The sequence below is a fragment of the Eublepharis macularius genome, chromosome 11 (assembly GCF_028583425.1).
Source record: "Eublepharis macularius isolate TG4126 chromosome 11, MPM_Emac_v1.0, whole genome shotgun sequence".
Taxonomy (NCBI): Eukaryota; Metazoa; Chordata; class Lepidosauria; order Squamata; family Eublepharidae; genus Eublepharis; species Eublepharis macularius.
This window is the reverse complement of record NC_072800.1, coordinates 90,042,822-90,070,526: the sequence shown is the minus strand read 5'-3', so window position 1 is coordinate 90,070,526 and position 27,705 is coordinate 90,042,822. Positions and strand designations below refer to the sequence as shown.

The 27,705-nt window shown below is 48.3% G+C and overlaps 1 protein-coding gene across 3 annotated transcripts in view; it reads right to left on the bottom strand.

Annotated features, from left to right (window-relative positions):
- ZBTB47 (zinc finger and BTB domain containing 47) overlaps positions 1-27,215 on the bottom strand; it is a 49,306-nt gene extending 22,091 nt beyond the window's left edge. The window contains exon 1 of one of the 3 annotated variants that reach the window (XM_054991900.1): positions 26,974-27,215. In XM_054991900.1, coding sequence (XP_054847875.1) covers positions 26,974-26,976 — 3 coding nt within the window. In that variant the 5' untranslated portion in view covers positions 26,977-27,215. Of the gene's footprint in view, positions 1-26,546; positions 26,604-26,973 lie in introns of those variants that run through there. The other 2 variants (XM_054991899.1, XM_054991901.1) reach the window with 2 other exon arrangements.
- Between the last annotated feature and the right edge of the window lie 490 nt (positions 27,216-27,705).

The window sequence follows — 27,705 nt, the reverse complement described above, 5'->3', positions numbered from 1 at the left end:
GAGTTTGGCACGACGTCGCGCCAAACTCGTGCGAGAAAACGCGATATTTCGCGTTTTCCCCGTCGCGATCCGGAACATGGCGGCATGCAGCGCCTACAGGTTAGTCGTCTGGAATCGGCCACTATGCACAATGCACATCTGCTTTGGCAGATCAACGATAAGATTTTCTAAAAGGTTGTTCTGCGCACGCTAATCCACTGGGCACAGTTCTCCAATGCAACAGCAGGTGAATACATTTTTATGTATTTACCGAATCATTTTATATATTATTTTAAAACCTGCTTTAATGTTCAAATGTTTTTACGTTTGTCGCCTTGGGGGCCTATCTAGATGCAAAGGCAGAATTTTTTTTTTATATAAATAAAAAAATAATGAATTAAGCATGGCTCACCTAAGTTGAACTGGGCTTCTTCCCCAGCAGGGAAATCATTTCCCCTTATTAAAGACTTCTTTTAAAAAAATGTTCTGGAGGATTAACGTTAATTTTGCATGGTCTGGAACTGTGCAACAAGTAACCACCTCTCCCTTGGGTGGACTTCTTCTTTGTAACTCCCATAAATGAAAATTGTGGGTAAACCACGCACTCTTAAGAACAGGGCAAACTTTGTCATTTAGTCACCAATGGCCAGCTCTGCAATGAAGAAAAGTGAGGCTGTGGACTTCGATGGCAAATTTGGGAGGCTGGAACCCAAATTGCCAGCTTCAGATAGGGAGTTTCCTGGAGATTTTGGAGGCAAGGAGGGCGGGCTTTAGGGAAGGGGGGCACCTCAGCAGGGTATAATGCCATACAGTTCACCCTCCAAAGCAGCTATTTTCTCCAGGGGAATGGAGCTGTGTTGTCTAGAAATCAGCTCTAATTCTGGGAGATCTCCAGCCACCACCTGGAGGTTGGCAACTACCCTCTGCTGCCTTGTCTCTGTCCCTGTGACAGCCTCACTCATCCCAGCTGGGGAACCAGGAAGGGTTGGCAGCTCCAGACTCTGGACGGTTGTGGACAGGATAAGGGGTGGCGGCAGAAAGAAGTGTCAGCCAGGGGTGGCAGCCTCAGCTAGCATCTCTTATTGAGTCGCCATTGCATTTATCCAAAACAAAGCAAGATCTTTTTTGAGTTACGCACACTGAGTGGGTGGGGAAGTAGAATTGACAAGGTAACCCAAATTTCACAGCAAGGAAAGCTGACATCCTTTTATGCATTATGCAAATTAAACACATCTCCTTAAAATTGATTGACTCCACATACGTCTGCTAGATACAGAGAGAAGCCAAAAAAAAAAATTATCTAGGCCACTGAAGCTTTAGCCTCTGATCCCTGAAAGTCTGGCTTGGCCCGGAGCTACACCCCTTCACACACACACACACACAACACTAGGATTGTTGATTAACATTTTGTTTTGATGCATTAGATTCTTTAACAATGTGTTTTATTCTGTTCTTTGTTTCCATTGTTTCAGAGAATCAGCAGCACTTCTTTTTACCTCTAAAAGCAATCCCAGCAGTACAACAAATAGAAGAAACACTGACTGTGCACATTAACCTAGCAGCACAATCCTCTTGGGTGTTAACACTGATATGCTCTGCTGGTTGGTCAATGTATCTGTCATTTCCAAAACCAGCTGACACTCTTTGTCCTTCCATCCTCATCAAACTGAAACAGCATCAGTGAGGTGCCAGAATACTGAGGATTAGCCATCTTTTCCAATAATTTCCAAATGTAGTTAATTTCCCAATGAGGATTAGCTACAATACTTCTATTAAGCAATTAATCATTGTTTGTTTTTGGGTGTGTGTGTGTTAACTTCTGACTGTACATCCTTCTCAGGAACTATCCCATGTGCCATCTAGGATTTGTGAACTGGCTCAATAGCTTCATTTGTGCTAATCCAGCATAATCTTTCTACGCCGGATCCCAGATTGGATCCGGGAAACCAGATACTCAGAGTCAGATTATTCAGCCACAAGCAGCTGCAGCAGAGACAGAGCAGCTACAAGCAAGAAGGCAGCGGTGTGAAGTGGAGGCAAGCCCTGTGCCCACAGCAGGAGAGCTGTACGAGGCTGGCAAGAGGCAGGAGGCAGCAGGGAGAGTGGGTTATCATCCTGCCCCTCCACCCAACCTGAGCTCCAAAAGAGCCCTTCAAGCTGCCACTGGCCACCTTCTAAACCCTGCAGCTCTGCTGCGCCTCCCCCCAGTTTGGGAGGATTCTCTGGTTTGACATGGGGGTTCTCTGGTTTTACATTGGTCACCTTGCTTCACTTTGGTTCTGTTGGGCTTTGTTTGGTATAGTGGTTAAGAGCAGCAGGACTCTAATCTGGAGAGCCAGGTTTGATTCCCCAGTCCTCCACTTGAAGCCAGCTGGGTGACTTTGGGTCAGTCACTTAAGAGCGGCAGGACTCCAATCTGGAGAGCTGGGTTTGATTCCCCACTCCTCCCCGTGAATCCAGCTGGGTGACCTTGGCTCAGTCACTTAAGAGCGGCAGGACTCTAATCTGGAGAGCCGGGTTTGATTCCCCACTCCTACACTTGAAGCCAGCTGGGTGACCTTGGGTCAGTCACTTAAGAGCGGCAGGACTCTAATCTGGAGAGCTGGGTTTGATTCCCCACTCCTCCACTTGAAGCCAGCTGGGTGACCTTGGGTCAGTCACTTAAGAGCGGCAGGACTCTAATCTGGAGGACTGGGTTTGGTTCCCCACTCCTCCGCTTGAAGCCAGCTGGGTGACCTTGGGTTAGTCCCTTAAGAGCGGCAGGACTCTAATCCGGAGAACCAGGTTTGATTCCCCACTCCTCCGCTTGAAGCCAGCTGGGTGACCTTGGGTTAGTCACTTAAGAGCGGCAGGACTCTAATCCGGAGAGCCAGGTTTGATTCCCCACTCCTCCGCTTGAAGCCAGCTGGGTGACCTTGGGTTAGTCACTTAAGAGCGGCAGGACTCTAATCCAAAGAACCAGGTTTGATTCCCCACTCCTCCGCTTGAAGCAAGCTGGGTGACCTTGGGCTCTCTGGAGCTCTCTCAGCCCCACCCACCTCACAGGGTGTTTTGTTGTGGGGATAATAATGACATACTTTGTAAACTGCTCTGAGTGGGCATTAAGTTGTCCTGAAGGGTGGTATATAAATCGAATGTTGTTGTTGCTGTTATGTTGGTTCAGCTTGCATTGGGGGTGGGACTTGCACTGGGACTGGATTTTGGCCTTTGCTGAAGTTTCCTTTTGCCTGGAAGCCTTGGAAATGTTTTCTCCATCAGAAACAACAGAGAGGCGCTGGGGACACCTTGTTCAGGGGCTCATAGAACTGAACCCCGGGGTCCAATCTTATTGAAATTTGGAGGGTCTTTAATGGACAGGAAGGAGTAGGTTCCCTGCAAATTTGGCAGAGTTACCTTAAAAATGCTCCCCCCCACCCCCAAGCCTCCCTGGATAGTTTTCCCCATAGGGAATAATGGCCTGATAAATTTGGGGTTCTCTAATCGGATTAGAGAATCTGACCTGGATTTTGAGCATATCGTTTTTTGGTATCCCTGAAACCTGAATCCAGATTGCATGACATGGCGCAAATCTCACACGAGACACGATCTTCCGCGTTTTTTGGGCCATGTTCTGGGTCATTACGAGCAAAGGTAAGATGTGTGGAAACGGCCCAGATTTGGGGGGATGTACACCCCCTAGTGGCAGCTGCTGCCAAAGCAATGTTTTTGCACAGCCAATCAAATCTCCAATGGCCAACCAGAACTAGGCAAAAGCTCCACCCACTTTATGAAAAATCTTGGTAAGTTGGAAAGAAGTTTTGGAACTTTATTTTTATATATGATCACGGCAGCAAAAGTCCACAAAAGTGGAAAACTCCCATATTGCCTACAATGGAGGAATGGTGGATAAAAGTTTTGAAGTTTGCATCAATAACAAAGCTAACTTCACTGATTAGAGAAAAGACATTAGCTACATTTTGAGCTGAATGGAAACTGTTTATAGACTTTTTACATGAAATAGATAACAATGATTTGATCATATCTGGATTTATGGATTAAGAATCATGAACAATAGAAAAAAGAGGGCTCTTACGTTTAACATAGATTAAGTGCGCCTTTGAAGCGATATATATTTGACACGGAGAAAGTCGGAACTCAACTTGTAGTTTAGTTCTTTTTTATGTTTTCCCTCTTTTCCCTATCTTTCTGAGTTGTATATTTTATTATTAGTAGTAGCTTGTCTGGTTTGTTTTTTCTTATTTATATGTACTGTTAAGTGTGTTTTTTTAGACTGTTGTGTTTTTTCTTTTCTTTTATGCTTACTGTTTATTTATTGTTTAAATAAAAAATTACACCCATTGATTGCTACAATGAGATACTTTTAAAACCCGCTATTAAAATTCACCTAAAACAAAAAAAAACTTGGCAAGTGCCAGAAAGGGTGTCAGTGGGCACCATGGTGCCCCTGGGCACCACGTTGGGGAACCTGTGGTTTAGGAGCTAAAACTTCTCTAGGAAGGCTGGGAGCAAGTTCTGCTGATTCTCTTAAAGGGTCACTCAACAGAAACAATTCCCTCAGCAATTGTTCTAAAGCAACTTTATGTCCACCCTTTGCTGAGCACAATACAGCATTAAAAGCCATAGCTCCAGAAGGAAGATCCTGGACAGAGAGCAGAATGGGCAGGTGTGTGCACGCATGCACACAGCTTCCATGCAAATAAGCCGAAAGTTGGAAGACCGAGGCAGACGCAGCAGCACCTGATTGCCTGGTTTCATGTTAAGCAAGCTTGGCCCAGGCGGCTGGCGACGTTTCAAAGCGTACGCAGAGATAGCTCTGCAGCAGCCAACCTGTGTGCTGAAGTGAACATTGCAGGCTGCAGTTCGAGCCACAACCATAGTGCCAGATTAGGAGTGCAGTGAGGGAAGACCAAAACATACAGTGTATGCGATGATGGAAACAGAGGGTTAGGTGAGAGAGAAAGGTGATGAGAGAGAGAGAAAGAGAAGACAGTGGTGTATTCCACCTGAACTTGGAGGTTCTGCTTAGACTTCATCGCTATTAAAGTAAGTACCCTTTTCAAAAAGCCTTGATGAGGTGGGTGGGGCTGAGAGAGCTCCAAAAAGCTGTGACTGACCCAAGGTCACCCAGCTGGCTTCAAGCAGAGGAGTGGGGAATCAAACCTGCCTCTCCAGATTACAGTCCTGCCGCTCTTAACCAATACACCAAACTGGCTCTCAAAGTGTGTTATTATTATCCCCACAACAATCACCCTGTGAGGTGGGTGCTGCTGAGAGAGTTCCTAGAAGCTGTGACTGATCCAAGGTCACCCAACAGGCTTCAAGCGGAGGAGTGGGGAATCGAACCCGGCTCTCCAGATTAGAGTCCTGCTGCTCTTAACCACTACACCAAACTGAGCTCCTGCACTTACACTTTGCCCTGGCCGTTCAGTACAGCACTGGATTATAGGAGGAGGATGTGTCCAGGCAGAAATCCAACAGGTACAGCTATCCCAAACAGTTGCTAGAGCTGCCCCTCATGAATTCCTGCCCAGTGTCTCCATAAAAGGCACAGAGTTCCCTGGCAGATCAATATGCTTAGTGAACATGGCAGCAGACAGAAATAGCCCACCTACTGGGAGAGTACTCTAACGGGGAAGCAGATGAATGGCTCAAGACCCATCAATTCAATTTCCAGGTCCCTTCCCCATGGAACAAACCCTTTGCTATATCCCCCTGGTACCCCAAGATGCATTGCTGAGCTCCACATGTTCAGTCATGCTGCAGTAATCTTGAGTATGTATTGCTGCAGGAAAACACCAATGTACAAGTCAACAGAGGGGTGATGTCATAGTAAAAAATACTCCAGGTGTTAACATTTAGGAAAGAATAGGAACGTTCCGCTGGCTTTTTGTCTTGTGTGCATCTGTCATTATAAACAGCACAACATGGGAGCAAAGACATGAGACTATAACACGTGCAGAATTTCCCTGACCATGTATTTATGCAATAAATACCCTGTATAGTGACTCATAAGGCAGTCCAGTGCGCTTGCTGGCTTGCTTAGAAGGGAAATACCATACCTTCTGTGGATGAGTCAGCAGAGACCTAGAGCTGGACCAGGGTCCGGTCGTTTATGCAGTCTCACTCCCTGCTCAGCATTGGAAATGCAAAGCTAGAACATAGAATCATAGAATAGAATAATAGAATCATAGAGCTGGAAGGGGCCACACAGACCTTCTAGTCCAACCCCCTGCCCAGTGCAGGATCAGCCTAAAGCATCTCTGACAAATATTCATCCAGCCTCTTCTTGAAAACTGCCAGTGAAGGGGAGCTCACCACCTCCCTAGGCAGCTGATTCCACCTTTGAGCTGCTCTGACCGTGAAAAAGTTCTTCCTAATATCCAGCCGGTACCTTTGTGCATGTAGTTTTAGCCCGTTGCTTCAAGTCCTATCCTCTGCTGCCAACTGGAACAGCTCCTTGCCCTCCTCCAAATGACAGCCTTTCAAGTACTTAAAGAGAGCAATCATGTCCCCCCTCAACCTCCTCTTCTCCAAACTAAACATTCCCAAGGCCCCCAGCCTTTCCTCGTAGGGCTCAGTCTCCAGACGCCTGATCATCCTCGTCGCTCTCCCCTGCACCCTCTCAATTTTGTCCACATCCTTTTTGAAGTGAGGCCTCTAGAACTGCACACAATACTCCTGGTGCAGCCTGACCAAGGCAGTATAGAGAGGAGCTATTCCTCTCTGTACATCCCTGACAAGTGGCTGTCTAGTTTCTGCCTAAAGGCCTCCAGGAAAGAAAAGCTCTACCCCATCCCAACGGACTCACTGGATCAGCAGGCAGCAACTGATTTGCCAAGACATCATTGCTACACTTTAAGATACAGAACAATGAGTCTTTTATGAACCTGTCAGGTTGAAATCCAGTAGGGGCACACCTCTGTCAAGCCACACCTATTGAACTTCTGCCTGGACACATTCCCCCGAGCCTTGTGTGGAGATGAAAGACCAAAGCAAAGTGTGTGTACACACAACCTAATTTTGAAGCAGTGCTCTCAGAGAGGAAGGCCACAGATTCAGCCCCTGGCATTACTTGGTAAAGGAACTCAAGTAGGGTTACCAACTTTGGGTTGGAAATTCCTGGAAATTTGGGAAGTGCAGGGTTTGGGGAGGCGACAGACCTCAATAGGGTATAATGGCAGAGAGGCCATCTTCTAAAGCAGCCATTTTCTCCAAGGGAACTGGTGTCCATAATGTGGAGATCAGTTGTATGTCTGGGAAATCTCCAGGTCCCTCCAGGAGGTTGGCAAGCATAATATCAAGGCAGGAGGGGCTGCAAAGGCCTCAGCCTGGGTCAATGGCTGCCAGTCAAGAGCATCAAACACTGACTAAGATGGAGCCCTGCTCTGACGCGCTACGAAGCATCTCTAACGGCTCACACGGACAATTAAAAAAGGATTTCTTTAAAAAGTCACAGATTCACATGCATGGGTACGGCAGGGGACATATTTCTTTACTAAATAAGCCTTTATCCTTCTTTTCTATTAAAAAAAAGCCCAAGATGCTGTAAAACAATTCCAAATTTCAAATACATTCAAAACGCAGACATGAAAACTTAAACAAGAAGATAACACAATGACAGGTGTAAAAACAGCGGGATAAAATAGCGCAGACAAAAAGCACCCGCTCAGAATCAAAACACAGATAAAATCAGGGCTTTTTTTCAGCTGGAATGCGGGGGAACGGAGTTCTAGAACCTCTTGAAAATGGTCACATGGCTGGTGGCCCCGCCCCCTGATCTCCAGACAGAGGGGAGTTGAGATTGCCCTCCGTGCCGCCAAGCAGCACGGAGGGCAATCTAAACTCCCCTCTGCCTGGAGATCAGGGGGCGGGGCCACCAGCCATGTGATCATTTTCTCCGAGGGCAACCCACTGAGTTCCACCACCTCTTTCCCCAGAAAAAAAGCCCTGGATAAAATATTTCACGGCATTAAGCCATTCCCCGTCAAAAAAATTATAATTTAAACCAAGAAGTAAAATAATTAAACTTAAGGAAAGGAAGAGATGACAGCGATGATCGGTAATTCATATTTTTAAAAAAACAAGAAGCAAATGAGGGCATAGGATGGAGCATTTAGAGACTCGAAAATACAATTTTTAAAAAGTTTTAACCATCCATTGGAGGGCCAAGAGCAAAGGATTTCAATGCATCATCTTGGGAAGAAAATTGCACAGGGTGGGGGCTTTGCAATGAGAGCCCGTTCAATTTTTTAATTTCAAAAAATTATTTTAGAGAAGGTACATTTGACCGTTCTGTTTAACATGAGTCTGGCTTAAGTATCCTATGTCCTGCCAGCTGGCCAGCTATCACTCGCAACCCCCCCCTTCAGGTTTCTTCAAACACAGAGTGCTGCTCCAGTTTCTAAATTCTTGTGAGTTTATTTATCCATTTAAAGTACTGATATGCCATGATTGTCTTCCTCCTTGCAAGAGGTTAGCCACCAGGGTAGCTGAAACAGGGGCCGGCCGGACTCTCCCAAGGCCTTCAAATGCCGTATAGTGCACACATATTTTACTGCACTGTTCTTAAAAAGAGCAGAGGATAATAATAATAAAGTTCAATTTATACACCGCCCTTCAGGACAACTTAACGCACACTCAGAGCCGTTTGCAAAGTGTGTTATTATTATACTCACCAAAATCACCCTGTGAGGTGGGTGGGGCTGAGAGAGCTGTGACTGACCCAAGGCCACCCAGCTGGCTTCAAGGGGAGAAGTGGGGAATAAAACCCGGTTCTCCAGATTAGAGTCCTGCCGCTCTTAACCACTACACCAAACTGGCATAGAGAGTTAACTACACAGGCTCCTAGACGTGGGTAGCAGCAGTGAGAGCGTATGTGTATGGGGAGGCTAGCATGTGCTGCCATTGCCTGAAGCCGCAAAACACTCTAGACACGAGAGTTGCCAAATGCAGGTTGGGAAATTCCTGGTAATTTGGGGCAGATTATGAGCAGGGCAAAGCTTAGGAAATGGAGGGAGTTCAGCCGGGAGGTAACACCTTAGGGTTGCCAGTCTCCAGGTGGTGGCTGGAGATCTCCGGGAATTACAATCGATTTCCAGGTCACAGAGAGCAGTTCCCCCAGAGAAAATGGTTTGGAGGGGGAATTCTATGGAATTATACCCTGCTGAGGTCCCTCCCCTCCCCAAATCCCACCCTCTCCAGGGTCTTCCCCCCAGATCTCCAGGAATTTCCTAACCTGGAGATGCCCCTTTCTCCAGTGGAACGGCTCTCTCTGGAAATCAGCTGCAATTCTGGGAGATCTCCAGGTCGCACCAGGCAGCTGGCAACCCAACAAGAGGCCTCCCCTCACTTCTTCAGACCTGTGATCTTGGCACCACAACGCTGCAGTGTTCTCCACCCATACTACTTCTAGTAATATAAGATCTGGCCCTTGAAGTGGAATGCAACCTCACAGGGGGGAATTCGCTCCCCAGGACTACCCAAAAAGATTCGCCCCTCCTCTCAACCCTGCAGCAAGCCAGATCTGAAGGAAGACACCCGGCTGAGCTCAGGCTGAAAGCTGTTCTCGGCTCTCCACCAAAGTCCAGAGGCCTTCGAGGGGGCTACGACTCAAAGAGCCAGAGTCACTGATCCCGGTTCGGCTCTATTCCAACTTCTCCAATAAGGCCAAGCCAAGGTCAACGTGACGGGAATGTGACGGGAATGTGGAGGCAGGCTGACTGGCCCGGCCCGCTTCCTCCAAACAAAGAGGATTTCATGAGAATGGGATAGATGAGGGGTTAGAGTGCTATAAAACTTTTTAAAAGAGAAGCAACAATCAGCTTTGAAAAAAAATAATAATAAAGCAAGCAGCAGCTCTATGAGAAAGGGGAAAGTGATAATTTTTTAAAGGACACCAAAAATTGGGGCTGGGCAGGGTGGAGAACCCGAGGCAGCTGCTGAAAACGGCAGCCCCGTGTTGTTAGGTTCTCACTCACCTCCTGCAGAAATTCATAAACTCAGTCAAGGTCACGTTTTCTCACTCTTTCCTTCAGCTGCAAAGAAAGAGGGCAGGGAAAAGTACCACGGACACTGCTTGTTCTGGAGGAAGCCCTTGACATGGTGTTGCCATCTTCAATGTCCTATCTTGCACAGTTTTATCTCAACCTTCCTACAAAGGAACTCAGAGCTCAGGTCTTCCCTGCAAGGTTGCCTGGTCCAGGTTGGGAAATTCCTGGAGATTTGGGGGTGGAGTCTAGAGAGGGTGGAGTTTGGGGAGGGGAGTGGCCTCAGCAAGGTATAAAGTCCGCCCTCCAAAGCAGCCATTTTCTCCAAGGGAACTGATCTCTGTCACCTGGAGTTCAGTTGTAATTCCAGGAGATCTCCACGAGGCTGGCACCTAGAAGCTAGTAATCCTAACTCAAATCACCCCTGCAAGGTAGTTTAGCTGAGAGAATGTGACGGGCCCAAGGTCACTCAGTAAGCTTCTATGGTAGAGTGGGGATTCAAACCCAAGACTCCCAGCCCCTAGCCCAACACATTAACCACTGTGCCACGCTGGTTTAGTTCTCTGCTATCTCCAGCTACCACCTGGAGGTTGGCAACCCTATCCGGACTCCAGACCTAGTAGCGAATGCCGGCAAAGATGCTGGAAATAATAGGCTTACAATGTCAGCAGGAACAAAATACTTAGAAACAGCCCTGTGAACTCTGAATTATTCTTCGTAAGGAATCAGTAGCCAGCGTCATACATCTAAGACTAGCAGGATGTGTTCCCTAAAGCTCCCACCAGTCAATACCTTAACCACCTCCCTTTGCAACGTTTTAAGTTTCTGTACAATCTTCAAAGGCAGCCCCAAGCAAAATGTGTTACAGTACTCCAAACTGGAGGCCAACAGAGCCTGGGTAACCACGGCCATCCCGAATTACCAGGAAAAAAAATCCCTGACACAAGGCACCCTTATCTTTCTTTCCTTAAACCGCTGCCCACTAGAGTTGCTCTAGAGAAGCAGCCAACAGGCCAACCCAGACAGAGGCACAGACGGGGTGCAAAGCTGGGTTGCAGAAATTCCAAAGCAGCCTCATCGCAAACCCGGAGGAACCAGGCACATCTGCTTGGGCATTCGAATACTGCCAACAAGCTCAAGACGAGTGGGAAAGGAATCCCAAACAGAAGCCAAGAACGCATCTCTGTTTGCAGAACCCAGGCTGTATCGAGTGGTGCAATAAAGAGATTCCCTCTTTGGAGTCACTAAGCGCTTTTCCCCTTCAGCACTAAGCAATCACAACCAGCCCCGAACATTTGGGATTAGGGGAACACACCGCCACTCGAAAGGGCATCGTTTTCCCACTAAACTTCAGGATCTCGCTTTTTCAAAGTGAAGCAACACGTCCCCCTTTGAGCAAGCAGTGATGGGTAAAGGAGACGGAAGAGCGAAGGAGGACATGGCCAAGGCATAATTTTGCCTAGGCACCTACACATGTGCAAGATCTCCTATGGCCCACATGCAGAGAATCTTATTTTAAAAAAAAACACGTTTTAAGCTGTATGGTTAAGCTTGGAAGAGCTGGTTGAAATACTGCCACGCTCCCACCCTGACATGACTGCCACCCCAACGCTTTTCCATGGAAAAGTGGTAACATTTCAGAACATTCCAGCTGCAAACATGAGCGCAATATCTCACGGTATCACACACCACTGCAGCATTTCTGTGGATCTCCCTGGCCCAGAGATCCGGCTGAATTCTGAATCAGGTTCAAGGTGTTGGTTCTTACCTTTAAAGCCCTGAGCGGGTTGGGACCGGCATATCTTCGGGACCGCCTCTCCCTGTACGTTCCCCAGAGACCGCTTCAATCAGCGGATAAATGTTTACTGGTGGACCCCAGCCCTAAGGAAGCCTGCCTCGCTTCAACCAGGGCCAGGGCCTTTTCAGTCCTGGCCCCAGCCTGATGGAACGCTCTGTCAATAGAGACCCGGGCCCAACGGGACATATTATCATTCCGCCGGGCCTGTAAGACAGAGCTGTTCCGCCAGGCGTTCGGTGGTTGAAGGGGGCGGTGCCATGTCAGCCTTCCACCTTTGGGATGGGGGGAGGGGTTCTCCCCACCACTGCACTTTAACATACTTGGTTATTTTTTTTTATTATTGCTTACTGTATGTTGATTTTAGAACTATAGTTTTCCTGTTTTTATTGATTTTAACTGTTGTTCACCACCCAGAGCCCCTGAGGATGAGTAGTTTATAAATCGAAATAAATAAATAAAAAATCATTTGTGTAAGAGAGACAGAGAGACTCCCAAGAGGGCACACAGCTGACAGGAGCTTTAGATGCAAATATCAAAATGGTTTGCATCACACCCCACTATACCTTTTTTTGGATTCCCTAGCTTTGCTGTCATTTGTATCCCACCTTTCTAAGAAATTCAGGGCAGTGCACACACACACAAAGCCCTTATCTCCTATCAAGCAGGCAAAGCCAGGAATACTAACAGACGCAAGATGACCTCTTTACAGCCTCCTGAAAACTTGAACATGGGTCTTTCTGGCCAAGGGCAGGGTGTTCTTTACTTCACCACACTGACTTATTTTTAGTCTGCTTCGCTTCTTCCTTGAACTACACTTTAAGCGTCATCTAAAAAGCAGGTATCAACCAGTAAGGAAAGAAAATAATAAACCCTTTCCCCCCCAGACCGATACCAAAACTGGCAAACTAAAAAGAAGCAGCTCAGGAGAACTATTCCCTTCATTCTCCAGCACCAGGAGGAATAATCACCACGTTTTTTACACTTAAACCCTGAAAGAAAGCCTAATGTTTTGACACGTTGAGTTCACAGGCAAAGAGTTTTCGCTTTGATGTATTGTCGAAGGCTTTCACGGCCGGAGAACGATGGCTGTTGTGGGTTTTCCGGGCTGTATTGCCGTGGTCTTGGCATTGTAGTTCCTGACGTTTCGCCAGCAGCTGAGAGATCTCTGTCTTTTGGTGCTACACCTCTGAAGATGCCAGCCACAGCTGCTGGCGAAACGTCAGGAAGTACAATGCCAAGACCACGGCAATACAGCCCGGAAAACCCACAACAACCATCAGTTTTCGCTTTACGTTCCTTTGCAAAGCAACTACTAGACCTGAATCTTTCCAAGTCAATATCTTCTCGGCACAACGACAGCACCCTTTGCCGTGTCAAAACCCCACTTCCTTGCCATCAGGAAGTGGTGTGGCATACCACGAGCCTGCGTTTAGAGCCACCAACTTCTCATGCCATGAGTTCCGACTCTCAAAGGAGTGCATCTCATCCCCCCACTTGCACATCACTCCACTCGCCAGCTTCTTTTTAAAAAATTCTGTACCTCTGAGCTTGCGCAGAGTGCATTTCTTTTGGACGGAGCCCATTTTTGCTTAATTGATTTTTTTTAGCCAACTTTACGGCTTTACAACTTTGTCTTTACAAAAAGATGGAAATTGTCAATAAATGTCAATGCAATGGCGCCCAATGAACACAGCTCTTTAAAAAGTGCGAGCATCTGGCTTCTTCCAGTATTGTATCAAAAGGGTAGATTCCCAGAAGATGTACACGGCTTATCACTTGGAGCGGCAACTGCCACTTAGAAGGGTGTGGACGTGCTGGTGCTGCCATGCGGTCTACTTGTGTGAATCTTCTACTAAGTGGCAGCTGCCACACAGCAGCATAACCAAGTTGCATTTGATGCCAATATGGCTCCGCTGCCCTGATCTGGATAGCCCAGGAAAGCCCGATCTCATTACATCTTGGAAGCTAAGCAGGGTCGTCCGTGGTTAGTAATTGGATGGGAGACCTCCAAAGAAAACCATGGCTGCTATGCAGAGGCAGGCAATGGCAAACCACCTCTGTTGGTTTCTTGCCATGAGAACTCCAGCAGGGGTCACTGTAAGTCAGCTATGACTTGACGGCACTTTATACCACACATGGCTATATGAAAAAGGGGTCTGTACCCATATTGTCTGAGGGTCCATCCATGCACACCAAGTAAACACAGCAATGTACGGCCAAGCTACGAGAGACGAATTACACAAGGGAAAGAGTCCCTTGCACATGAAGGGAGTCGCAATGTTAGCCGGGAAGCTGAGTTTTAAAAGAGATCTGAAGGCTTTGTCAATTTCCCCTCTCTAAGGAGCTGCTCAGAGGGTTTGTTAACTTCCTCTTTGCCTCCTAGAAGGGGAGGTGAAACAGACATAACCTTTGGGAGGCAAAGAGGAAATTAACAAATCCTCTTGAGCAGCTCCTTAGAGAGGGAAAATTGACAAAGCCTTCCGATCTCTTTTAAAACGCCGCTTCCCAGCTAACATTGCGACTCCCTTCACATGCTCTTCCTCATGTCATTTGTTTCTTGTAGCTTAGCTCGTAGACTCACGCCCCTAACTTCACAACATTTTGTTTTGGCCACTGATCAGGAAGAAGAGATGGAAAAGATCAAGCCAGGCCAGAAAAATCCTAGCTAGTCCATACTCTATTACTCCTTTCCCCTTCTTGGATTCTTTCCTTTCTCCCAATTTAGGTCAGAGCACTCAAAGCCATGGGGGGGGGGGAGAGGCAGGAGGGGTTGCATTGGTGCTTGGTTCTTGTGGCCCCTTCTTGCATGCTCAGGGTAGTGCTGGTCGCCGCCTTGGGATCAGGGGGCTGTTTTTCCCAGGCCAGCTTGGCTAGGGATCCGGACAGTGTATTGCCATCTTCTGGGCATGGAGCAAGGGTCATTGGGTGTGTGGAGGGGAGGGGGAGGTAGCTGTGAATTTCCTGCATTGTGCAGGGGGGTGGACTAGATGACCCTGGAGGTCCCTTCCAATCCTATGATTCTATGATTGTCAGAATTGGAAAGGTTTTTCCAGCCTTGGCCAGAGCTACTAGGAATACAGTTTGGAATAGCTGCATTTTTTCTCAGCATTAAAAAAAAGACATGCAGGTGGCAAACTGAATTAAAACACATCAAGATGGGTAGCCGTGTTAGTCTATCTGTAGCAGTAGAAAAGAGCAAGAGTCCAGTAGCACCTATAAGACTAACAAAATTTGTGGTATCTGAAGAAGTGAGCTGTGACTCACGAAAGCTCATTCCCTACTACAAATTTTTCCTAGTCTTATAGGTGCTACTGGACTCTTGCTCTTTTCTACTGAATAAAAACAGGATACTATTAGTCTAAATAGGACAGGGCCTACAGTCACTACAGAATCTTTGCAAGTTTGGAAGTTGGAAACGGGAGAGAGCGTCCAGCAGCAGCTTGAGCCTAGCTGAAGATGCGTTTGGGTTGTACCACATAAAGGCTCCTGTGATGGAACGCTTTCTCTGTTATCAAAGAATCCCCTCCACGTAGAAAACAAGCATGTCAGGGAAAGGTTAGGCTCCCTGACAGATTAGCTGGAGGGCTTTAAGATGGAACACTCTTCCATAAAACCAAGATGCCACGTGTGAAGTGTGGACCACTTCGGCTCCTGCAGGGCATGATAGCGCCCATCCTGACAAACCTCCAAAGAGGGAGGGCGGTATTATCCCTTTAAGATTCCAGGGTCTACCCAGAGAAAATCCACTGATACTCCCAGAACGAGCCAAGCTTCACATGTTCCTGGGTCAGGCTTTAACCTCCCACCTCTCCTCCAAAAGATACCCCAGCTGTTCGCAGCTAGAGAACAAGTAAATTCTGGACCGCCCTTCCTGGAACGCTGCCTTGAATCCCTGGCCCAAGGTTGCCCCGAGACTCCCTCGCAAGGCTGGCCTCCAGTCCTGCAGGCCTTCGGTTTGGCTGCCTCCAGCCCCCCTGCCTCCAGCAATAATCTCGCTTGCTCCAGCTCAGCGCCGTATTAATTCAAGCAAGCGATGAGTGCATTTCCTCCCCTCAAACCTGGCACTTCTCTGCCATTTTCTGAAAAGTGCTGGAATTACTAGCTGCGTTATTACGGGCACGGTGCCACGGCTCCAGCAATCACATAATGGCACAGTTTTTAATAAAAGGCACAAAGGAAGGGCAAGGACCGAGAATGGAATGGAGGTGGGGCTGGGGCAGAGGTGCAGGCGGGGGGGGGGGCGGGGGGGAGAGTTGCATCACGGTTGGATCTGCAGATACTGCTCCCTTTTCAGAGCAGATTTTCTGGCGCATTCACAACTGACTTTTTAAACATTTCTTTTTATGTAACAGGAATGTGTGTTTTGCCATGCAGTATCACAGCAGGTCTGCACTCTGCACAAGCATGCCAACCTCCAGATGGGGCCTGCAGCTCTCAAACTGCAACTGATCTCCAGGCTACGGGATCAGTTCCCCTTGAGGAAAGGGTAGCTTCATAGGGTGGGCTGTTTGGCACCATAGCCCACAGAGGGCCCTCATCTCCCCAAACTCCACCTTCCTCAGGCTCCACTCCTAAATGTCCAGGAATTTTCCAACCCGGAGTTGGCAACCGTAATTGCAAGAGCTGCCGATCCCACAGCGTGCCCCAAGAAGCGCTCTCAACTCGTGGGGCCCAGGTTTTTACTATTATTATAATTTATGTCCTGCTTTTCTCCATATCGAGACCCCAAACAGCTTTTCACATTGCTCTCCACTTTATCCTCACAACAACCACCCTGCGAGGTAGGTTAGGCTAAGAGATTGTGACGGGCCCATGGTCAAAGCAGGGATTCAAACCTGGTAGTCCCAAATCCTAATCTAACACTCTCTCCACTATGCCGTGCCGACTCTTTACATAGTCAGCAAATGCCAAACTCCTACTAGCTCGAGATGAGAGCTTGGGTTAGGCTTGGAATGCAGCAGGAGGCTGGAATAAACCGTTGCAACAGAGGCCAGCAGGGAGAGGCTCCTTCCACTCAGCTCTGGGAATATCACGACCTCTTTCCCCGCTGGCACTTGCAAGACGCCACGGCAGAGGCCTAGTTCATGCAAACAGCAGGTGAGGTGGGTGGCCAGTCTCTGGGCTGGTATCAAGGGTGGAGGCTCACCAAACTGCATGCTCCTGCCATTAAACAAACTAAAAATCACAGCCAACTCCTCGCACATAGAATGCTGCCACACCAGGGTACAAGCTGAAGGCGCCTTGCAGCAGCTAAGCAAGTATTGGCCGGGTCTGTGCTTGGCACCAAGAGCTCATGGGAACATTACAGGCAAGACATTTTGGCTTTCATGGAAGAAAGATGGGGGGAAAGTGTAATAAAAAAAGGTCAAGTCTTTTCCCTAACATGCTAGCTTTCTGCATACGGAGATTTTTTTTCTCCCAACCATGTAGCTGCTACTACTGCTAAGAAGGAGATAGACAGCCTTCAGTGGGGCGCACTGAGAGCTGGTGTAGTGGTTAGAGTGTCAGAGAAGGATCTGGGAGACCCAAGTTCGAATCCTCACTCTGCCATGGACGCTCGCTGGGTGACCTTGGGCCAGTTTTACGTTCTCAGCCATACCTGCCTCACAGGGCTGTCGTGATGATGAAATAGAGGAGAGGAGAATGATGTAAGCTGCTTTGAGATCCCCGCTGGGGAGAAAGGCAGAGTCTAAATGAAGTAAATATATAAATAAAATTCTTGGTTGCTGCCTTTCCTTTTAAAGAAAAAATCCAAAGAGCCTCAGAGCACACAGATAGTGTTTGGTTTTCCCAGGTTCTTAGGGAAAGGCCAAGACTTGTGGGAAAGTGCCCCAGAAGATACAAAGAGCTCTTTGTCTTCCCAAAAATGAATAGCAAAGAGTAGTTAGTACCTTTAAGACTAACCAACTTTATTGTTGCATAAGCTTTCAAAAACCACAGTAATCTTCGTCAGATGCATTGTTAGCTTTCGAGAACCACAGCTCTCTTCGTCAGATGCATCTGACGAAGAGAGCTGTGGTCCTCGAAAGCTGACGATGCACCTGACGAAGAGATCCATGGTCCTCGAAAGCTGACGATGCATCTGACGAAGAGAGCTGTGGTCCTCGAAAGCTGACGATGCATCTGACGAAGAGAGCTGTGGTCCTCGAAAGCTGACGATGCACCTGACGAAGAGAGCTGTGGTTCTCGAAAGCTTACGCTACAATAAAGTTGGTTAATCTTAAAGGTACTACAGGACTCTACTATTTTGCAACTACAGACTAACACAGCTAACTCCTCTGGATCTATGACCGAAAATGAACGCTGCCTTATCTATTTGGACGCAATCCGGGCAAATGCTTGAAGCTGGTGTCCTGCATCTCAGCATGCTTGAACACTACGGGCGGCAATAGCCTCGCAGTGTCTCCGGCTTAGAAACAGCTGGAAAGAAAACAGAAGGGATGGAGGTGGGGGGGAGAGACGAGATTTGGGCTGTGCTCTGGACTATCTGACTTGCCTTCCCATCAGCAGCCATCCAATAAAACCAGAAAACAAAACTCCATCTTATGTGGGCCGATGCTATATTACTACAGTTCTGGAAGGCGTCCAGCCACAGGCCTTGGCAGATTCCCCATAGCAGGACGGCGTTAGCAGTGCTCATTTTGGGCAGGCTAGCTGGGGAGGGATTCTCGCAAGGAGATCCAGCTCTGGAAGCCAAAAGTGTGCCTCTCTTGCAGAAGTATATGAGTTAATTTCTTAACACTTCAGTTTTTAAAAAACACGTTTCTAACTTTCAGCTGTTCACCATAATTAAGGTTATGTTCATAAAGCGGAAAAATCAGAGAGAGTCCAGACGAGTTTCAGGGTCTAGGGACAGCTCAAGATGGGTAGCCGTGTTAGTCTGTCTGTAGCAGTAGAAAGGAGCAAAAGTCCGATAGCACGTATAAGACTTTACAAAATTTGTGGCGGGGTGTGAGCTTTCTTCATATATCTGAAGAAGTGAGCTGTGACTCACAAAAGCTGCTACCCTACTGCAAATTTTGTTAGTCTTATAGGGTCTAGGGAGGCTATCACCCACAGCGGAGGGACTCTGGCTCGGTGGAAAAGCATCTGTTCACCATGCAGAAGATGCCAGGTTCGATCCCTGGCATCTCTGGTTGAAAAGATTAGGTGATGTGGAAAAGCCTCCATTTGAGAACCCGGACAGCAGGGTTGCCAGCCTCCAGGAGGGGCCTGGTGAATTAGAATTGATCACCAGACGATAAGAGATCGGTTTCCCTGCAGGAAGGGCTCTATGGCATTATATCCTGCTGAGCTCTATGGCATTATATCCTGCTGAAGTCCCTTTCCTGTCCCCAAACTCCGCCCTCCCGAGGCTCCACCCCCAAATCTTCCGGAATTTCCAGACCTGAAGATGGTAACTCTCGTAGATCATACTTGCCTCGATGGACAAATGGTCACATCATTACTGCAGCTTCAGTTTCATCTTTGATAGAGTTGCCAGCTTCCAGGTGGTGGCTGGAGATTTCCCGGAATTTCAACTGATCTCCAAGCAATACAGATCAGTTTCCCTGGAGAAAACGGGCTGCTTTGGAGAGTGGACTTCATAGCATTATACCTTGCTAAAGTGCAAACTCTGACTTCTCTAGGATCCACTGCTGAAATCTCCAGGAATTTCCCACCCTGGAGCTGGCAACCCTATGACCTTGAACATACACAGCCTATGCCCTGTGAAGTTGCCTGATACCAAACAGGTCCATTGGTTGGGCTGAGTGAGTTTTGTTCTGACAGGTAGCAGAGACTCTTCAAGTTTTCTCTTTGACATTGAATCTTTGCAAAATTTGTGTTCCGTGATATCTTTTTTAAAAAAAAACTACAGATCCAAGAGCTGTCCTCAGACATTTTGCATGCAAAACCTGTGTTTGATCTCTGGCCCTGGGGACTGAGTAGGGTTGCCAGCTCCAGGCTGGGGAATTCCTGGAGATTTGGGGGGGGGAGTCTGGAGAAGGCAGGGTTTGAGGAAGGGAGGGACCTCTATGGGGTATAATGCCATAGAGTCCAACCTCCAAAATAGCCATTTTCTCTGGGAGAACTAATCTCTATGGCCTGGGGATCAGCTGTAATTCTGGGAGATCTCCAGCTGCCATCTGGAGGTTGGCAACACAAGTACTGAGACACAAAATCCAAAAAGTCTGACACAAAAATATCGGTAATTTGCGTATCATGTTTCCCTGCTTCTGTAGCAACTTCTACCCCTGAATTTATTTGATTTAGAGGTGGATACCCTCCTTTTCTCTACAATCGGGACCTAATGCAAGTCACAACATTCTTATCCCCTAATAGAATTTTATCTTCACATCGGTGCGGTTGGGTAGGCTGGGAAAGGTGATAGGACTGCCTCCCCTGCTATGCTCCACCACAACAGTTTTGCTCATCTCTGAAAAGCCTTCAGAAAGTAACACCATGCAAACAGGTAAGATTGATAGCTGCCTGGACAGGAGCATTCTCTATTCTTGTAGAACGTCCTGCCAGAGAAGACCTGGAGGGCTCCCACACTTCTGTCATTCCACCGACTGTGCCAAGAGGGTATGTTTTGATAAAGGGAATAGGAGAATAGTTCAGGAAAGGGCTTCCATAAAGGGAACACAACCGTAGTCTATGCCACTGTGTACGGTATGTGTTACCTGTATACTGCGCGTGTCATCCTGCTCTTACTACTTTGGTTTTCTACTTTTGCAACTCCATTTTCTGCATCGCGTGACATACCATGTCTGATATTTTGCATTGTTTTTAATTTTTGCAATCCTTGTCCTATTGTATTGCTTATGCAAGCTCTCACGCTGTTTCATTACACTGCTTTAGAATCATAGAACCATAGGGTTGGAAGGTACCTCCAGGGTCATCTAGTCCAACCCCCTGCACAATAAAGGAAATTCACAACTGCCTCCCCCTCACACCCACACATCCACCTCCGTCAGATGTTATATGATTTTTATACAGTGGAGCAGGTTTTTTATTAGAAAGCTGTGTTAATTTATTGTGATTTTATCTTGTATATTTTATCTTCTGTTGTAACCTGCCCTGAGCCCGCTTGCGGGGAGGGCGGGATATAAATATAATAAATAATAATAATAATCCCCAGTGACCCCTGCTCTGTGCCCAGAAGATTGCAAAACTTTGTCAGGATCCCTAGCCAAACTGGCCTGGGGAAAATTGCTACCTGACCCCAAAGTGGTGATCGGCCTTACCCTGGGCATGTAAGAAGGGGCCCTGAGAACTAAGCACTGATGTAGCCCTTCCTGCTCTCCCTTTTACATCACATAATCTACCTTGAACCTCAATGAGAAAGGCAGCCTATAAATAAAGAAATCAACCTTTCTAACCAGTACGCTTCTCTGAAAACCTCCTTTCCTGGAGATTCTCGCTCATTACGATGGAGAAACGCAGGTTGGCTACTAGATGAATATTTAATAGAAGCTTCAATGGACCTCTGTTTGTGTTATGCAACCCAATGTTTTTTGCATTCATAATTGGTGCTCACCTACAAAAGTAATGTGTGAAGCATTAGAAGAAAAGAAGGTGGATCTTTAAGAACATAAAGAAGGTCCTGCTGGATCCATCTAGGATAAGGGGATCCATCCAACAAGGCCCATCTCGTCCAACATCCAGATGTTCACAGCGGCCAACCACACGTCTCCAGAAATCCAACAAACAAAGCAGAAGTTGTCTTGTTGACCCTATTGGGCCAGTAGGTTCCAAGATATAAGACGCTATCTAGCCATCATAGCCAATAACATCAGTCAGCCTGCTCACCATGAAATTTCCCAATTCCACTTCTAAAGCCATCCAAGCTAGGAATAATAACATAGTAACATTTGATTTATATATTGCCCTTCAGGACGACTTAACACCCACTCAGAGTGGTTTACAAAGTGTGTTATTATCCTTACGGCAATCACCCTGTGAGGTGGGTGGGGTTGAGATAGTTCCAAGAAGCTGTGACTGACCCAAGATCACCCAGCTGGCTTCAAGCGGAGGAGCGGGGAATCAAACCTGACTCTCTAGATTAGAGTCCTGATGCTCTTAACCACTACTGGCTCTCAAAGTGTGTTATTATTAACCCCACAACAAAACACCTTGTAAGGTGGGTGGGGTTGAGAGAACTCCAAGAAGCTGTGACTGACCCAAGGTCACCCTGCTGGCTTCAAGCAGAGGAGTAGGGAATCAAACCCAGCTCTCCAGATTAGAGTCCTGCCACTCTTAAGTGACTGACCCAAGGTCACCCAGCTGGCTTCAAGCGAATGAGTGGGGAATCAAACCTGGCTCTCCAGATTAGAGTCCTGCCGCTCTTATCCGCTACACCAAACTGGCTATCCAGGCAAGGCACACTGCGTCTTTTGCTGGAAGGGCATACTTCTGGAAGGGCACGAGATGATGCATGCCAGACTGTGATCGGGTTGTTTGATGCCACTCAACTAACAAAGAGAAGCCCACACATATGTATAAGCACAGCTAGTGTGTGTGTGACTTACCCAGCTGAAACACTGTACAACATAAGCCATTAAAATACTGCCAAAATCAATGTCCATATAACAGTAAGATGATCCACAAAATATGTCCGTGAATCTACTGCAAAATAAGCACCACAACAACCCATTCTAGTTAGTCTGAGGCATCCAAAAAGGGACAGTTTTCGCTGATGGAAAATTAGCCTCAAGGGCTGCCATAGAGAAGAAGCTCCAGGGGGAAGGGGCTGCCACTGAGAAAGCCCTGCCTGCCTAGTCCCTCAGCACAAAGAAGAGGATCTCTTAAGTTCACCAAAGCACTCCACAAAAGAGGCTTATGTTTTTTATTCTTATTTAGGTCAGACATGTTGTGTTCCTTGAGCTTCTCCCAACTATCTTGCAACAGGTACCTTGGGGGCCCACACCTCAACAGAAACAAGTTGCCTAAAGCCGTGCCAAGTCATTGGTACATCAACGCTATTACCTCTAACTGGCCGCAGTTCTCCAAGGCCTTGGAGAGATGCCCTTTCTCAGCCTGGTTGCTTTTAACAGGAAGTATCCGGAACTGAAAGCAAGACCTTCTACCTGTATGAGCTAGCTTTCTGCAAGTGGAGAACTCAGCACCAGAATTACCAAAAGCATTTGCAAACACACAACCACCATAACAGGGAAATCTTAACTGCCAATTTTATTTCTGTTACTGGAACGGATCCGAGGCAAGGACATAAGAGTAACCCGGTTGGATCAGACCAATGGAAACAAGATAGACTAAAAGTAGCCAATCAGATAGAGCCCACTAATGGGGCCTACAAATAACAGCCCTCCCTTTCTGACCCCTCCCCAGCAACTGGTATTCCCTGCCTCTGAACCCAGAAATCCCATTCAGGAATCACAGCCAATAGCTCGTGATAGACCTCCCTGCCATAAATTTGTCCAGCTCATTTTTAAAGCTACCCACTCCAGTGGCCATCGCCAGATCTTGTGGCGGGGAGTTCCCCAAGTCAACTACTAATGGCGCAAAGCAAAGTAGACCCGAAACATTGGCAGCAGGTACCCAGCTAACATGGAAGGCAGGGCATCTTCTCCTTTTGCACATTTTGATCTTGCTCCACTTCCTTCAACCCTTTCTTGCAGGCTGTGCCGTCCAGGCCTCAAGCATCTCTGTCGTTCTCTGAAACTTTTGCAGCTCACACACATCCCTCTTGGATGCTGGCAGCCAGAAGTGAACATGCACTCCAAAAGCCCTGTTTTTAATATTAAGTATGTGACAGCTACTATTGCATCCTGCACAAAGACAATACCTTTATTAATACAATTCAAAGCAGCTATTGGGGGGCTGCATCTCACAACTCACAAGCCTTCCCAGGTTATCCTCCACTATAACCCCTAAATCCTTCCATACTGCCACACTCCACAGACAGTAACCCTGTTCAGATTTGTTCCCTTTTGATAAATGACTCCGGCTTTCACCCGGCCCCTGCTGTCAGTGAGATACTCAAACGCCACTGTCTTTACCAACTCCCTTAAGACGCTCTTGGAAGGCTATATAACCAGGTTCACAGTTGGTTTCATATTTAGGAACGGGGTCAGCTAGCACCCCAGAGGCAATCCAAGGAACCATCTTTCCAATTTTATCAAGGCCTTCCTCCAAGAAGCCCAGGTCAGGATGCAAGGTTAACCATTTGATCCTACAACAACAACAACAACAACAACAACAACAACAACAACAACAACAACAACAACAACAACAACAACAACAAACAGTTGGACTTTGTGCTGCTATGTTGATGTTTATATGTATTTTAAATTGTGTACATCTGGATGTTTTTATGGTTGCTAATTTATAATAATTGTTTTATATATTTTAACCTCTACGTATCTGTAATCCGCCCTGAGCCTGCTGGAAATATGGGGAGGGTGGAATATAAATCAAAAACAAACAAACAAACAAACAACAACAACATATCGATTTATATACCGCCCTTCAGGATGACTTAACCCCCACTCAGCGCAGTTTACAAAATATGTTATTATCCTTATGACAATCACCCTGTGAGGTGGGTGGGGCTGAGAGAGCTCCAAGAAGCTGTGACTGAGCCAAGGTCACCCAGCTGGCTTCAAGTGGAGGAGTGAGGAATCAAACCTGGCTCTCCAGATTAGAGTCCTGCTGCTCTTAACCACTACACCAAACTGGCTCTCAACAATCCTGTGAAGTAGGTTAGACTAAAAGCACTACCAGAAAAGCAAATCAAAAATGAGCAAGAGAAAGAAAGAAACTGGCAAACGATCACCCTGTAAGCTTCATTGACAATTGGGGATTTGAACCCAGAACTTCCCTGTCTAAGTATGACACTCTTCTAGCCCTTCTAGAGGCATCTTCCCACTCAGCCAAATATCACAACAAAAGATGCACCAGTGTGCACTTCGCCCTGCGGGTTTAGGGGTGTTATATTGTGGCAGGACTTCTGTGTCTTTTACGGCAGCGTGGCAGGCCAAAATTCAACAGGTAATACCTTCCTCCAGGCCAAGAAAGGCTTTGCCTGTTGGAATGTAGGAAAAAAGCTACTAAAAGCACAGGACAGGAGTTCTGTCCCAGAGCATCTTGGGACATTGGAGAGAAGACCAGAGAGGCCCAGAGACTGCCATGTACATGGCTGTTCACCATTACCCCGGGCTTATGCAGCTCCATTTTGATGGAGTCCAGGGCTCTTTTTCTGAGAAAAGAGGTGGTGGAACTCAGTGTGTTGCCAGCACAGGGGGCAACTCCTGGAGGGATGTGGTGCCCCTGGTACCATGTGTGCACACGCAAAGTGGGCGCACACTTCCGGGACCAGGCAATGACGTCACTTTGGGTCAGCTGGAACAAAGGAAGAGTTTTTTAAAGTTTAAATCGCCCTCAGCGAAAATGGTCACATGGTCAGAGGCCCATGGCACGGAGGGCGATCTAAACTCCCCTCTGTTTGGGGGCGGGGCCACCGCCATGTGACCATTTTCAAGAGGGGTCAGAACTCCGTTCCATCGCGTTCCAGCTGGAAAAAAAAACATGGTGGAGTCATGCTGGAGGATTTCCTTCGCTTAGATCAGGCCTTCACTTAGGGAAGAGGGAGAGACATATATGCAGAGATCTGATCTAAATGTCTATCGAGTCCAGCACCTTCTTTCCAAGAGCAGCTAGCAAGATACCTGTCGGAAGCACACAAATGATGGAGGGGAAAGGCCTCCCACCATTATTTGACTCCGACATTTGGTTCTCAAAGATAGACGGCCTCTGCACTTGGAAGCTCTGTTAAGCTCTCAGAGCTAATCGCTATCGATGGTTCTATCAATGGAGACCTGCTACTCCATTCCCGATCCACGATTCTAGGAGCAGCTTCATAGATGAATAATTTCTCCACATTCAACGACTGGCTGCTAAACCCATGAACAGGCTTCACACGTTTGGGTGGCGCAAAAGCTCTCGTGCAGGGCTTGACCGACAGCGGCTGCTTTTGCATGCGCAAGCCACCTGCACGACGCTGTAGCCACACACGTCCGAAACCGGCCTGTGATACAGAGTAAGTCACAGCGAGAACCATTCCATGCACCGTTTCAGGTTCTCGCCCCCCCCCCAAAGCTATCTGTACCAACCAGCTTTTACCAAAGGTGGGAGTGCCAAAGCACCCAATTTATGTCTGGATTTCCTTTTTTTCCTCCAGAGCAGTCAAGCCTGCCAAATCAACAGGACTTCTGATATAACTTCTTTTGCAAGATTTCTTCCTAGCAAAAACCACTACAGGGTCAAACGCCTTCCGAGGCCAAGGGGGTCCAGAAAACAGCTGCCGAGCCAAAGGAGCCCAGAGCACCTCGGAGCTGTGTAACCCCTTTCAGCGCCCTACAGCCTCACCGTGCACAAGGACCCCTGCCCGACTCCCGCTTTTGATCCTCTTTCTGCCCTTGAGCCTTACACACAGGGAGAAGCCTCCGGCCTCCGGCTTTTCTCCACGCAGGCACGCTCTCCCATCTGCATTACAAGCCTCCGACATCTGTGCACAGGCGCACCGTCACACACAAGCTCTCTTGGGCCAAAGGAGAAAACGGGGGTCTCCCCAAAACCAACGCAAACTTCAACAGACTTCCTCGCTCCAATGGAAGAAAACCAGACCGGCGCCCAACGGATACCTGGCCCCTTTCCGTTATGGATCCTCTGTCCATCCTCCCCCCTCCTTGAAAACCAGCTCACCAGAGAAGGCCTCCAGATGCAAAGCCCCTCCAGCTGCCGGCACCCCCTCCCCAAAAGCCAAAGAAGTCCGAATCCCAGACCTGTCAACTTGTCACGATTTGCATTTGATGAGCGAATCCGTTGCAACTGGATCGGCCTGCCGGGAAAGGAATTTTAACCCTTCGCACGCAACAAGAAAGCTATTGTTGCCCTGCACGCGCCCCCCCCCCCCGCGTTTCTCCAGCCCCCTCCCCAAGAAAGCCAGCAATACACACATTGGATCTGTTCTGCATACAAAGAACCCAACCTCGCCTCTGCCCTCCCCCCTTCCCTTTTAGCCACCCCCCCCACCTCTGGGTTTCCCAACATGCAACCAGAGAATCCAACCTCGGCGTGCCAAAGCAGAGCAGAGAATCCCTCCAGGGGCCTTGGCAACCGATGGAGGTGAGTTCTGCTCTCCCGGGGGGGGGGTTCCAATGAAGGGGAGGGTGTTTTTTGGCGGGGGGGGGGTCGGCAGGGAAGCGCTACCATTTTGCTGCCGGGGGCTCCCTTCGGCTGCGCCCCGATGCTCCTCTCCTTGCAGGGGGGTTGTGATCTCCATGAAAATGCCGGCTTCGCAAGCGCCTCTCCCCCCCCCCCCGCTTCCCCCTGCCCGGCTCCTGGGCTGCAGCGGGGCCTGCCCGGCCTGCCCGGCTCCCCCGCGACCTCCCCGGCTGCAGCTGCTCCCCTCCGGCCGCCTTCACTCGGGGCCCCCCATCGCCCCTTTGCAAGAGGCGGGCGGGCGGGCGGGCAGGGCGGCGAATGCCAGCAGCTCCCAGGCCCAGCTGATCGGAGCCGCCGCCGCCGCCGCCGCTGCTGCGCCTGCGTCGGGGGCCGTTAAAGGGACAGGGCGCCGCAGCCGCCGGGCGAGACGCGCAGCGCCGACGGGGCTGGGCCGCCTGCGGAGGGACGGGCGCGCCCGCGGAGCGGAGCCTCCTTGGCCCGGCGCAGTGGATCTGAGGCACGGTCGCAGCTGCATGGTTGCATCTGGAGACGTCTAAAGGAGCCGGAGCCGCGATCCGGTGCGGGCTCTGCGGTTTCTTTTCAGGGCGCCTCTGGTTGCCAACTCCAGGTGGGGACGTTCCTGGAAATTTGGGGGTGGGAAGGGGAGGGACCTCGACGGGTTATAATTTCATAAAGCCCCCCTCCCTTCCAAAGCAGACGTTTTCACCAAGGGAATTGACCACTGCCGTTTGGAGATTCATTTGGAATTCCGGGAGA